The sequence below is a fragment of the Podarcis erhardii genome (assembly GCF_964252035.2).
Source record: "Podarcis erhardii genome assembly, chromosome: 9".
Taxonomy (NCBI): Eukaryota; Metazoa; Chordata; class Lepidosauria; order Squamata; family Lacertidae; genus Podarcis; species Podarcis erhardii.
Genome location: NC_138512.1, coordinates 62,579,388 through 62,592,448, shown reverse-complemented (window position 1 = coordinate 62,592,448; position 13,061 = coordinate 62,579,388). Strand labels below are relative to the sequence as shown.

At 41.9% G+C, this 13,061-nt stretch overlaps 1 protein-coding gene and 1 long non-coding RNA gene across 8 annotated transcripts in view; one reads left to right on the top strand and one right to left on the bottom strand.

Annotated features, from left to right (window-relative positions):
• The window catches only part of LOC309350485, a 737,064-nt gene that overhangs the window by 525,616 nt on the left and 198,387 nt on the right, over window positions 1-13,061 (bottom strand). The window lies entirely within an intron of this gene.
• Window positions 1-13,061, top strand: part of GRID2 (glutamate ionotropic receptor delta type subunit 2) — an 833,811-nt gene that overhangs the window by 651,752 nt on the left and 168,998 nt on the right. For all 7 annotated transcript variants that reach the window (XR_014160291.1, XR_014160292.1, XR_014160293.1 and 4 more), the window contains exon 10: window positions 6,240-6,437. Coding sequence is in view for 4 of the 7 variants with exons in the window: in XM_081876717.1 (XP_081732843.1) it covers window positions 6,240-6,437 (198 nt within the window). In the remaining 3 variants the exon portion in view is untranslated. The remainder of the gene's footprint in view (window positions 1-6,239; window positions 6,438-13,061) is intronic.

Here is a 13,061-nt window from a genome sequence, read left to right as displayed (position 1 = left end):
AAACCTGTAGTCCAGTTGAGAAGTATTTTCTAGTAGCCCAGTTACTAGGGGCCTCTTTATACCAGCCTCGGGCTGGCGACACCATTGACAAAATCAAGATGTAATTCTTTCGGTAATTACCGAAGGATAAGAAAGTACTGTTTATGTATGCAACGACAGCAGCAAGAATATTATTTGCCCGGGGATGGAAAGAAGAAAGAGCCCCATCAAAATAAGAATGGATAATGAAGATGGTGGGCTATGCGGAGATGGGAAGGCTGACCAGGAAGATCAGGCACCAAGAGGTTAACAAATTTATTAGAGAATGGCATAACCTTATAGAATATATTAAAGAACAGTGTAAAAATCTAAAAATCTAAAAACGTTAGCAGGATTGACATAGCACTTGTAATTTAAAACAACAAAGGATGAAAATGAAGTATAATAATTTGGATAAAAGCAATTAGATGCAGTTTTAAAAGGAAGATAAAAAGGAAGATAAATTTTGGAAGCCAAGAGGAGGACAGTCCAGGGGTTCAGGGAACCCCATAGGTACTGATATGGACTATGGTTTAATGTAAACAAGTGTGCGTGTGTGTAAAAATTCGATTTTTTTCTTTTTAAAACTTTAAAATGTTTTTTTTAAAGACAAAATCAAGATGTAAAGCTTTTCCCAGGGTAAAACACTGCAGTGATGCCTCAGTCACTTGCCTGAGGCTTTATCTCTGCCACCTTGGTACCTTTTAAAAGTCAAGCACCATAGTAGGGGACGAATCGTGTGCATCTAGCCCACCAGAGGTTACCCCGTCCCAGCCAGGTATTAATTATTGGCTCCATGTCAAGGTGTTGGTGCTGTTGGAGGCCTGCCAAAGACAAGACCTTAACAGGGAGAAAGGGGACTACTTGGGGGGGAAACATGGTCTGGCACTGAGTTATGTCCCCCTCCATCAACTCATCATTATCACCAGCTGAAGATTCATTGGTGAGTTGAATGCTGATAGAAGTTCTCCACAAAAGTTGTGTGGCTTACAAGAACTAGTCATAGTCCAAGGGCTGAAAAAGTCCAAGTATAGCTATTGTTTTCATGCTCAGTAAAAATATTAATATCTTGCAATGTTTGTGGGGTCAGTAAAAATATTAATATCTTGCAATGTTTCTTAGAGTTGGAAGGGACCCCAAGGGTCCTCTGATCCAACCCTCTGCAATGCAGGAATCTAAACTATAGCATTCCAGAGACATGGCCATCCAACCTCTGCTTAAAACCTCCAGTGAAGGAGGGTCCACCACCTTCTGAGGGAGTCCATTCCACTGTCAAAGAGCTCTTACTGTCAAAAAGTTCTCCCTTATGTTTAGTTGGAATCTCCTTTCTTGTAACTTGAATCCATTGGGTCAGGTCCTACTCTGAAGCAGGAGAAAACTACAGTGGTACCTCGGGTTACAGATGCTTTCTGCTGCCTAAGAAGGGGAATGCACTCTGCTATGTAAAGAAACTTGCTAGCGCAAGTTAGGAAGGATATTAATAAACAATACAGTGGTACCTCAGGTTACATACGCTTCAGTTTCCAGACTCCGCTAACCCAGATACAGTACCTTGGGTTAAGAACTTTGCTTCAGGGTGAGAACAGAAATCATGCTCTGGCGGCACAGTGGCAGTGGGAGGCCCCATTAGCTAGAGTGGTGCTTCAGGTTAAGAACAGTTTCAGGTTAAGAACGGACCTCCAGAATGAATTAAGTACTTAACCTGAGGTACCACTGTAGCTTGTTCCATCTTCCATGTGACATCCCTATAGATATTTGAAGATGGCTCTCATATCTCCTATCAGTCTCCTCTTTTCCAGGCTAAACTTACCCAACTCCTTCAACCGTTCCTCATAAAGCTTGGTTTCCAGATCCTCTATCAACTTGGGAGCCTTCCTATGCACACAAACCAGCTTGGAATACCTTCCTTAAATGGTGGTATCCAGAATTGGACACAATACTCCAGGTGTGGTCTGACCAGGGCAGAACAAAGTGGTTCTATGAGTTCCATTAATCTCAACGCTATACTTCCATTGATGCAGCCCAATGGTCTACTAAGACTCCTAGATCCTTTTCACATGTACTGCTGGCAAGCTATGTGTCCACCTTATGTCAGTGCAGCGGGTTATTTCTGCCTAATTGTAGAACTTGTTAGTTTTGGCCCAGTCCTCCAATCTGTTAAAATAATCTTGAATCCTGATTCTGTCTTCTGTGGCATTAGCTATCCTTCCCAGTTTGGTGTCATCTGCAAATTTGATGGGTGTTGCGCCAATTCCTTAAGCCAAGTTGTTATTAAAGATGTTGAACAACGGACCCAGTACAGAACCCTGTGGCACCCCATTTGTCACGTTTTTCCAGAATGATGAGGAACCATTAGTGAGCACTCCTTAGGCTTGGTCAGTCAACCAGCTACAAATCCACCTAACAGTTATCTATCCAGCTCACATTTTACCAGCTTCTCCATAAGATATCATGGAGGACTTTGTCAAAAGCCTTTCTGAAATCAAATTCCTGTTGTCTGTGTCTCACACAATGGAAACCAGTCTGAACTTCCTTACTTGCCAGCTGTTGCACATTCATTAATGAAATCTTAGAATCTAATACAAAGCTGCTTGCATGCTTCAAACTGTCTTATAAATCTGATGAACAATTAGCATGCACTTTTGACTAACAAAATTCTAATTCTGAATTATGAGCCACTATTACCTAATAAACCTGACAACTGATGTGAATAAATCCATCCTGATATATGAAACATCGTCTCTTAAACCACCCATTTTCCCCTTCCAAAGAGATCCAGGAAACACTGCATAATATATTTGGATTGATAAACTACAAAGATGTGCGTGCGTGTAAGATCTCATTTACTCTAGCTGATCAGATTTATTGCATGGGGAATCTGACACCTTAATGGCTATCACTAATTTATTATTTGCTTTTCTTTAATAAGCACACAGGTTTTCAGTGGCGTAATATTTCTGATATTTTTATTTTTGTATGTGGCAGGGAGTAGTCGCTGAGGAAAACTGAAATGATTCTCCCTTTTCATTTCTAATAACCTATTTTGAGATCATGTTTCATATGATTATAATAAAACTATGTTGGAAGACTATTTAATGGGATCCTTTTGTTGAATAATGTCTACTTTTGGCTGCTGCAGATTGGTAGAAATTTCTTGTTTTAAACTATTGTTATTTTATTTAATTTATGAATTGCTTCCTATGAACTTCGCAAAGCAATTCCACATTACAATAAAATCATATCTAATGCAATTGCTTGTATAAAAACAGTTCAAACAATTTTCAAAAGTTACACATATAAGAGCAGCTGAAACAATTGCACACATCAAAACAATTTCAAATCCAATAAAAATATGGGCTGGGATAAAAATCTCCACTTAAAAGACTTATTGAAACAGGAAAGTTTGCAACAGTCATTACAAAGACAGTGTAAATTGTATCTGTCCAAAGGTTAGTTGCCACCACAGGGAAGGCCTGATCATGACACCGTGCAGAATGACTGGATAGAACTGTACCTGCAGGATGCCTTGTCCTGCAGAATGCAACAGTTAGTTGGGTGTATAAAGGATGAGAAAATATTTTATTTTATTTTATAGTTTTTTATTCATTTATCACAAGCATATGTACAAACTGACACAGAACCATACAAACAATAACAAAACCATACACAGAGCATATTCAATATAAAAAACAAATCGTAGAGGCTATTATTATTATTATTATTATTTAAATTTGTTAGTTGCTTTCTCTTGCCCAGGGAAACCCAAAATTACTTAAAACCAAGCAGCCAAACACAGAGACAATAAACCATGCATAAAAAGATAAAGTAAAGGACCCCTGACAGTTAAGTCCAGTTGCAGATGACTCTGGGGTTGCAGCACTCATCTCACTTTACAGGCCGAGGGAGCCAGCGTTTGTCTGCAGACAGTTTTTCTGGGTCATGTGGCCAGTGTGAGTAAGCCGCTTCTGGCGCAACGGAACACCGAAACCAGAGCAGCACATGAAAACGCTGTTTACCTTCCCGCCAGAGTGGTACATATTTATCTACTTTTGGGCGAGATTTTGAACTGCTAGGTTGGCAGGAGCTGGGACAGAGCAATGGGAGCTCACCCCTCACAGGGATTTGAACCACCAACCTTCTGATCAGCAAGCCCAAGCGGCTCAGTGGTTTAGACCACAGTGCCACCCGCATCCCTAAATACATTACTCCACAAATGGGGAGCCACTGCAAAAAAGGTCCACTCTCATGTTGCTACCCTCCAGACCTCTCATGAAAAAGGGCCTCACATGATGAGTGCAGGGTCTGGGTCGGTTCATATGATCGTTTAATTATCCTGCCCCCCCAAGCTGTTTAGGGCTTTATACACCTGTACCAGCACCATGAATTAATTCCTTCCAGTAGCACCTTAAAGACCAACTAAGTTAGTTCTTGGTATGAGCTTTCGTGTGCATGCACACTTCTTCAGATACTGCTTTCGTGTGCATGCACACTTCTTCAGATACTTCTTCAGATATCTGAAGAAGTGTGCATGCACACGAAAACTCATACCAAGAACTAACTTAGTTGGTCTTTAAGGTGCTACTGGAAGGAATTTTTTTATTTTGTTTTGACTATGGCAGACCAACACGGCTACCTATCTGTAACATGAATTAATTGGCAGCCAGTGCAATTCTTTCAACGTTGCTATAATATGATGGCAATATTCAGCACCAGTGCACAGTCAAGCCACCACATTCTGCTCTAGCTGCAGCTTCTGGGTCAACCTCAAGGGCAGCCCCACACAGAACACATTACAGTAATCCAGCCTGGAGGTTACCAGCATATTGATGTAAGTGGTCAGGTTACCACACTCCATAAATAGCTATATCCATCTCACTAACTGAAGCTGGCAAAAGGTCACTTGGACTTCTAATGACAGAGAGGGATCCTAGACTGTGAACTGATTCCTTCATGAAGCATGCAACCCCATCCAAAACAGGCAGTTCACCAATTATCTCGACCCGGGAACCACTCAACACCTTCAGTAAGCTCTCATCCAGCATACAACCGAGTTTAGACAATGGACGAGGCCTTGCGCGACTTCTCCTGATACAGATGTTATAGTGAAATGGAGCTTGGTGTCATCAGTGTACTGATAACACCTTGCTCCAAATTGCCCAGCAGCTTCATGCAGATGTTAAATAGCATTGGGGAGAGGGTGGTACCCTACAGCACACCACAGAACAGCTATTAGAGAGCCAATACCTGAAATTGCCACTGGAGAGAGGACCAGAACCATAGTAAAACAATGCCCCCAATAACTATCTCACAGTGTCTGTTCAGGAGGATACCATGGTCAAGTGAAAATAGCAGGGTCCCGCAGAAAGGGGTATTTGCATAGGGGTGGTAGTTATCTCAACCAATGGGTCTTTTTCTGGAGTGGTTGAATCACTGCCTACTTCGAGATGGTCAGGGCCACTCCTTCCCATAAAGATGAATTGCCCACACCTTGGACCCACCCATTCAAACAATCTTGGCAAACTTTAATAAGCTGAGAGGGTCAATGGAACATGCTGGCTTTGTTGGTACAAACTCCTTGTCCTCATTGTCAGGCTGCATCCAATGAAATGGATCCCATTGTAATGCAGCAAGCATCACATATCATGTTCCATCTATCATGATACTGCAGCAGTTCCATCATGCAATCTATCATGGCAGTACAAGAAAGGTAGGCATGCTCAGATAGAATTTGAACCACTTCCCTGAACTTTGGGGACTAAAAACTTACTTTTAAACATGAAAAATGAATTTCTTAAAGTGCAAAATGCTATGCATACATTGTTCAAATTTTTTATTCCTTTTCACAGCCAGTCTGGATGGTAGCTCTCAATGTACAGCTTAGGAACTGAAGTTGAGACATAACAACTTGCCAAAGGCCAGCTAAAGGGAATCTTGAAAGATGGTTTGACAGGAGTAGCTGGATTATCTGCTGTGTTTTTAGCTGGGATCCTCATGATGCTGCTGATAGAAAGTTTGATAGCAATTTGACACTGCCCTGGTTTGAATAACAACTGTGGAAGGCTGTGCTGCTATGGAAAGTGGTGCAGTGCTGTAACAATAATTCATAGAATCATAAAAATTACAGAAAACAAGTTTTTGAAAACGTTTCTTTCCATTGCAGTCAGTGCAAAAAGTCATTACATCGCTACAACTTCAGATGCCTCTCTTTCTTCCCTGTTTAGGAGGAGCCATTTGTGATGGTGTCAGAAAATGTTTTGGGGAAACCAAAGAAATACCAGGGCTTTTCCATCGATGTCTTAGAATCCTTATCCACATATCTTGGCTTCACGTATGAAATTTATGTTGCTCCAGATCACAAGTATGGGCGCCCCCTGGAGAATGGGACCTGGAACGGTTTGATAGGGGAACTAGTATTTAAGGTAAGGATGTAGGTAATTATTCCCTTATAATATATAGAAGACAAATATCTACCTTTTATTTTTTTGTAGTTCCTTCTCATTTACACACCTTGCATTTTGTACTTGTTTTTGTTTGTATATTAAAAAATACTTGTATAGCACAATTTTATTTTAAAAAAATCAAAGCTCTTTACAACTATTATATATACGCAATAAAAAAAATCCTCATAAAAAATATAAAACAGATCACTAGCTAACTATTACAGCAGATGTTTATCTTAATTGTCTGCATGAGCGTGGTCATAAAGAAAGGTTTTCAGAAGACTTTAAAGGATAAAATAGAAGACAGCTGCTAAATCTCTATTGGAAGGGCTGGGCCAATGACGCTAAAGGTTCAGTTTTGTGTCTGTGGGCATTTCCATAATTCCTCTTGTCCCACTGCTTTTCCCCAGGGAAATGTAGAGAAAAAATGTAGCTGGGAAACTAATCCAAAAAACTAATACATGTCTAAATTTAAGCTCCCCTCTCCCCAGGCTCCTTTAACCAAGTATGTGTTAACACAGCATCCACTTGTGGTGCAATCAGATTTGAGAATTTCACTAGGGTTAGTGAAGCACCAAACCTCAAACATGTGCTTGAGCCCTCTTTGCCCTCACTTGCACCAAGAAGGCAAACAGAAAGAGCATCAGCAAAAGGAAGCAAAAGCTGCACTCCTAGTATCAGTGGTTAATTTGTCAAAACGAGCTATAAGCAAGCAGGGCAAACCATTCTGGGGAGAAAAATATGGCATGAGCTTTAACGGCTAGCACATTACATAAATAATGCAGAGCACTTAGAGAAAAGTATTGATAGCTATGAATAATAACTGAGGTATACAATCAACGGAAAATGTTTTATTGATGCACAATAACATTTACGTTGTGTAGATGTGTGAATTGGGCACATAGAGTCTAATCTGTAATTAATAAGCCATCCATTTCTAATTAATGCTGCATTAAATGTTTACCACAACAAATAAATTAAAGGAAATAAGCATAATATATTCACTGTTCATTTCACATTTGATCCTCGGCATATTTCTCTCCCCTGGACTGAATCTATGCAGAACTCAAGGTTCAACATAAAGCTTGTCATTTCAGGTAATGGAAACTTACCTTGAGGAAGATGGTTTAGGAATCAGCTGTGTCAGAGATGGGGATACATGTGGAAATGCCACTTTGACCATGCCTCAAATATTTCATAGAAGCTTTTCAGAACTTTAGCTACAGTGTCCTAGCTATATGATTTTTAGGGGGGGTTGTGTGATTCAGTAGGCTGTGATTTCATGGTTAAGTGAAGAAAATATGTTGAAGCTGTCTGCTCACAACAACATATGACCTTCTATGTCATATGCCACACAACATATGACCTTCTATGCCACACATGTGTGGGGGGGTGTTAGGAGAGAGATAGTTCCTCTGGTGGGGGATACGTCGTGCTACTTCTAGGGTAGCTTTTCCACCTTTGGTCCCCACCCTGCACTCAACTATCACCTGTGGCTCCTAGAAGCTGTCAGTGTGCGACAGCAGACATACCCCGGGAATGGCTTAGACTGGCTGAGTAAACCGGGTGAGGGTAGCTGCTGGGTCTCAATCCTTCAGTGAGTTAGGGTCATCCCCTGAATGGGAAGAGAGACTTCAGCAGATTTAGCTGGAAAGACCAGTAGTGGGTCCAATGGTCAAGAAGGTGGTTTCTTCACATGCTGTAGAGGGAAGTGAGGGGCAGATGGGTCTGGGAATGGGAATGTACTTGGGAATGTAGCCCATCTAGAAGAAGGAAAACTTTCGCCCTAAACTTCCACTGCCTTGTGGAATATATTTGGGAGAAGAAAAAGCTAAAGTCTAATTCCTACACAGATCCAGAGTGGAGTCCCTAAGATGGTTGGATGGTGCCTTGTATGCCTCCTTCTGGCAACTCCTATAGCCAAACTGGTGCCAAATGCATTGCTCTGCTTTCCTTTGGACCACATCAGAAAAGGCCAAGAGGAGGTCTTGCCTGGGCAGTCCAGGATCTCCATACACACTGCCTGCCCAGGTGTGCACCCTGGGGAGGTAACTTCGCTGCTGCTAATGCAGTGGTTTGACTTCACCCCTGGAGACTCACTCCACTGTCTCTTGGGACAGACGGGTGCCCATAACAATGCTCACAGATGTCCATGTGTTGGCCTCGTTCACTTGGCATAGTAAGCCAAACTATGGCATACTGGAATTGTGCAGATGTGCTGGCTCCCAGGAAGAAGCTTGTACCTGCTTTGCTTCTTCCTTGTCTTTTTAGTGTGGCGTGAGAATTAAGCCAAGGTTTGACTTAGTGTGTCATCCAGTCCCAAGTTCATGATTAAGCTCTTTGCTCCTTAACCAAGATCTGTAGCCGAAAACAAACCTTGGCTGCAGCTTGTGGTTTAGGAAGATCAAGCTAAACCATGAAGCCAGGTTCAGATGACATGCTAAGCCAAGCCAGTGACCCATATAGTCCAGTATCCTGTACTCACAGTGGCCAACCAGATGCCTGTGGGAAACCAGCAGGACCTGAGCACAAGAACACTCTCCTCTCTTGATATTAAGGGAGACAAGTGATCATCACTAGGGAAGGCGTTCCTCAAATGAGGAGCCACCACCAAGTAAGCCCTCTCACCAGTCAGCGTATCATTAAATTAAATAACAATTAACTGATGCTAAAGACAAGAGAGTCCATTATGTTCATATCATCAATTCTGCATTGTCTGGCAATGCAAACCAAATCCTAGCCAGGGTGGGGAAGAATGGAGAGGTGGGGCCACCACATCTGCAGCCCTGTAACCAACATCCGCCGTGGTTCTGGCACAGCAGTCAGGCTCAGACCAGAAGCACTTCCGCCCACACATTCAGTGCATGAGATAAGTAGCTCCATGCTGGTGGAGTGATGCTGGCAGAGCACCTCAGCCCAATCTACCACCGCCCCTACTGTCAGTCCAACATGATTGCAGCTTAACACAGTAGCCAGTTCAACCAATTCTGAGCTGATGTTCCGTCGAGCATTGCTTTCTGGGGTGGTGTCTTTGAGCTTGCATGGATGATGGCATTTGAGGATACGCTGAGTCATCAAATTATGCCTGCACACAAATGGTGTGGAAAATAGTAGCATTTGCACGACAGGCTGCTGAGAGCACCTCGCTGAGGGGGCGTGTCAGATTTCAAAGGTGCCACTGCAGGAGCCATACTTCAGGAGGTGGCAGTTGCCATGGCAAGTACAAATTTTCTGCATGAAAATAGAGCAGGGCTTGATGTGTTGCACCTGTGTGGCATTTTCTCCAAGATGTGTGAGAACTCCCACCTTCTAGAGTTCCCAGCGAGACTGAGATGATGCTCCTCTTGTTTATTTAGCCTTATGGTGCAAAGCATTTATCAGTCTGTTGGCCTGTTAAAATTCATCACATTTTCATCATAATTCAGTGATGAATAAGCAACTAAATCAGATATTTTAAAACAGAACTCTGGCTAACTGGAGCTTTTTTCATATAGATAAATATCATATATGTTTACAATTGCAGTGCAACTCTTGTAGTGCTAAATTTTTAAACTTGAGCTGGGTTGAGGGGGTTTTCCAACATGCTGCTTGCATGCTTTAGTGTTATATCGGCCAGACCTCTGTTATTCACATTTACCCTCTGAGAAGTCAAAACGAATTTCACTCCCCCCACGTCCTGGATTGCAAACACAAGATGGAACTGGGGCTAAAGGTCACAACACAATATAATAACAAGGATCTGCAGGGAGTTAACAACTTGATGATTCCATGCAGGCACCCCTAACTTGAGAAAGAACTGGGAGGGCCTCCCATTGTTTCACCATTTGAGCCTTTATAACTCAGGATCCAGATTAGTAAGTAAAAGATTCTGTGCCTGCTCGTATTCAAGATGAGTTGGAGGGTTATCTGTGAGCTGCATTCCTCCAATATCAGCCAGTGTTCAGAGGAATTACACCTCCAGGGCTCAAAGCAGTAGCTATAAGTGGGGCAGGATGTGGTATGGTGGTGTTGCTTATCTGGCTTTCCAATGACAGGGTCATTGCAGATTACCAAGAGGGGAAGGGGCAAGGCAGAAGGGGGGTCTCGGTCTCAAAGGCAGAGCCAATCAGATACTCCCCCTGCTCTGCTTGCACTGTGCCCACCTACCCATTGCCTCAGCCTCCACCTCTCAGTAACCAGCAGCAACCTTAGCATTTTTCTCAAGTTACAGGTGCCTGCATGAAATAATCAGGTCAAGGTAACTCACTGCAGATGCTTGTTATTTAAGTACATCACGTAAACTCACTATATGCAGACCTACTTTTGTTAAAATTTGTCACACATATTGGGCAGGGTTTTCCCCATGCCACCTTCAATGTGAGGTGAACTGCTACACGTTTATAATTTCCACTTTCTAGTCAGTACGTGCAGCAATCTCCCAGTTAAGATCTGGTGTTCCAGTTGTTGAGTGAAGTTTCCGCTGCAGTGGCCCATGACAAGGCTTTCTTGGTGGTGGTGCCCCCATGATGGAATTCCCTCCCTCAGGCGGCTTGGCTTAGCACCTCATTGGTTAGTTTTGGTGGCATTGTGAAGATTTGTAGTTTTTAGGAAATAACTAGATTAGCCAGGCCCTGTTGTACCACTATAGTTGTTGCAACTCTTGTTGGGTTTTTTAATGTTTAATACTGATGCTGTGTTTTTTTATTATTATAGTTGGTTGTATTTTATATGTGGGCACAATATTTGCTGTGTAACTATTGTTCATCACTCTGATATTTTCTGTTGGAAGATCAGCCAATAAATCTGATAAATACTAATAATAGTAATGGTGATGATGATGTGGTCCACATATTTTAACTAACTATGCTATCTCTAATTCTTGTTAATTTTAAAGCTAGAAAGTGATCCCTTGCAGTCTATGTTAATAAATTAACTTTATCTTTGATTAATGTTGCATTAAATTTGTTAAGCAAATTGGATGATATGATATGCTAAAAACTGATACTGGGTGATGTTTTCACAGTCACTATAAGAGGCTTGTATGCCCCACTTTATATGTTTATACTTCGAACTGGCACCTTTGCATCTAAATATTGACACAATTGCACATATTTTATCTTCTTTTTTCCCATGGATCACTTAGCAAACCTTGGCTTGTACAAACTGCTGTTTCTCTGATTAATTTTGACAGGATAATGATAGGCATTTTCACATTTCTTCCTTTCCAATTTTGAGCTAATTTGACTTTATTTGCATATAATTAGAAATGCTTCCCTTCAGGAGCTCAGTGATGCCACGGACCACCACTGGAATGCTTGGCACAAGTTCTGGGTAGTCACAATATGGTCACCGGGGTGCCACGCCTATCAGAAAACAGGCTAGTTCACCTGGACAGTGATGACTGCTCTCACCTTGACTGTGAAGAGTGACTCACATTTTGCTACTGTTTATTTTCTAACAAATGAAACCTTGTTTTACTCTTTGAATTAATAATGTAAGTGACAAGCAATTAATGTCATTTTGGAAGTGAACCTCAGTACTGGGAAAGTGCTTCTACAAAAAGATAAATTGAATATTCACAAATGGATAGTTGCAATTGTTCTACCTACAGCAACCTTCCCCCAACCTGGTGCCCTCCAGATGCTTTGGACTACAAGCCCCATCACCCCTGGCAATTGGCTGTGCTGGTGCAGGCTGATGGGAGTTGTAGTCCAAAAACCTAGAGGGCACCAGGTTGGGATACTCTATTCTACATCATATTTTTAAATCCATAACATGCTTGAACTCATTTTCTGTTCTCACATATGATAGATTCAGACAATTGCTTTTCAACCAGTAGGAGTTCAGTGTGGCCTTATTCCTGCCTCAATGAAATGTTATGGCAGAGATTTAAAAAGCAGGGGGAGGTATGGTTTGGGCTCCAAAGCAATACAAGTGCCAATCTCACTTTTTGTTGTCCAGATCACATGGTTGTGCAGCTCATATAATTATTTCCTATTGGAATGCCACCCTTCTATTAGCATAGCATAGCACAGTATAGAATAGGAAGCAGCCTTATACTGAATCCATCTAGTTCAGTACGTATTGTCTACACTGACTGGCAGCAGCTCTCCAGAGTTTTTATTTAGGAGTCTCTCCCAGCTTTATCTGGAGATGCTGGGGATTGAACCTGGAGCTTCTCAACTTTTGTGCTAAGCTACACCGCTTTGCCAAATTAGATCTGCAGCAAGGGAGTGGCTAGGTCAGTGGTTGCCACTTTATACCACCATAGTGCCATAGGCACAACCATCTCAAATGGTTTTTGTGTAGGGGCTTTCAGGAACTAAACTACAGGAGAAACTGGTGATTTTCAGGTTTTAGTTCCTGTGAAATCAAGTAGAACTAGGATATCTGAGGGAACCCAATTAATGGAGGTCTCTACTGACTGTTTATTGGACAAAGTGTAGTTTTGCAACTTGTCTAGTGAATGGTGGCACTAAAGGCCATTGATCATTCCTTTATGGCATTTTGTTGCCGGGTAGAGATGTATTTGTTTTTGAGAGAATTTCCAGTGGATTGATCTGGGTTGAGCTGACAGACAGGATATGTATTGCATTTTAAAGTTTTTTGTAGTGCTGCTTCTGA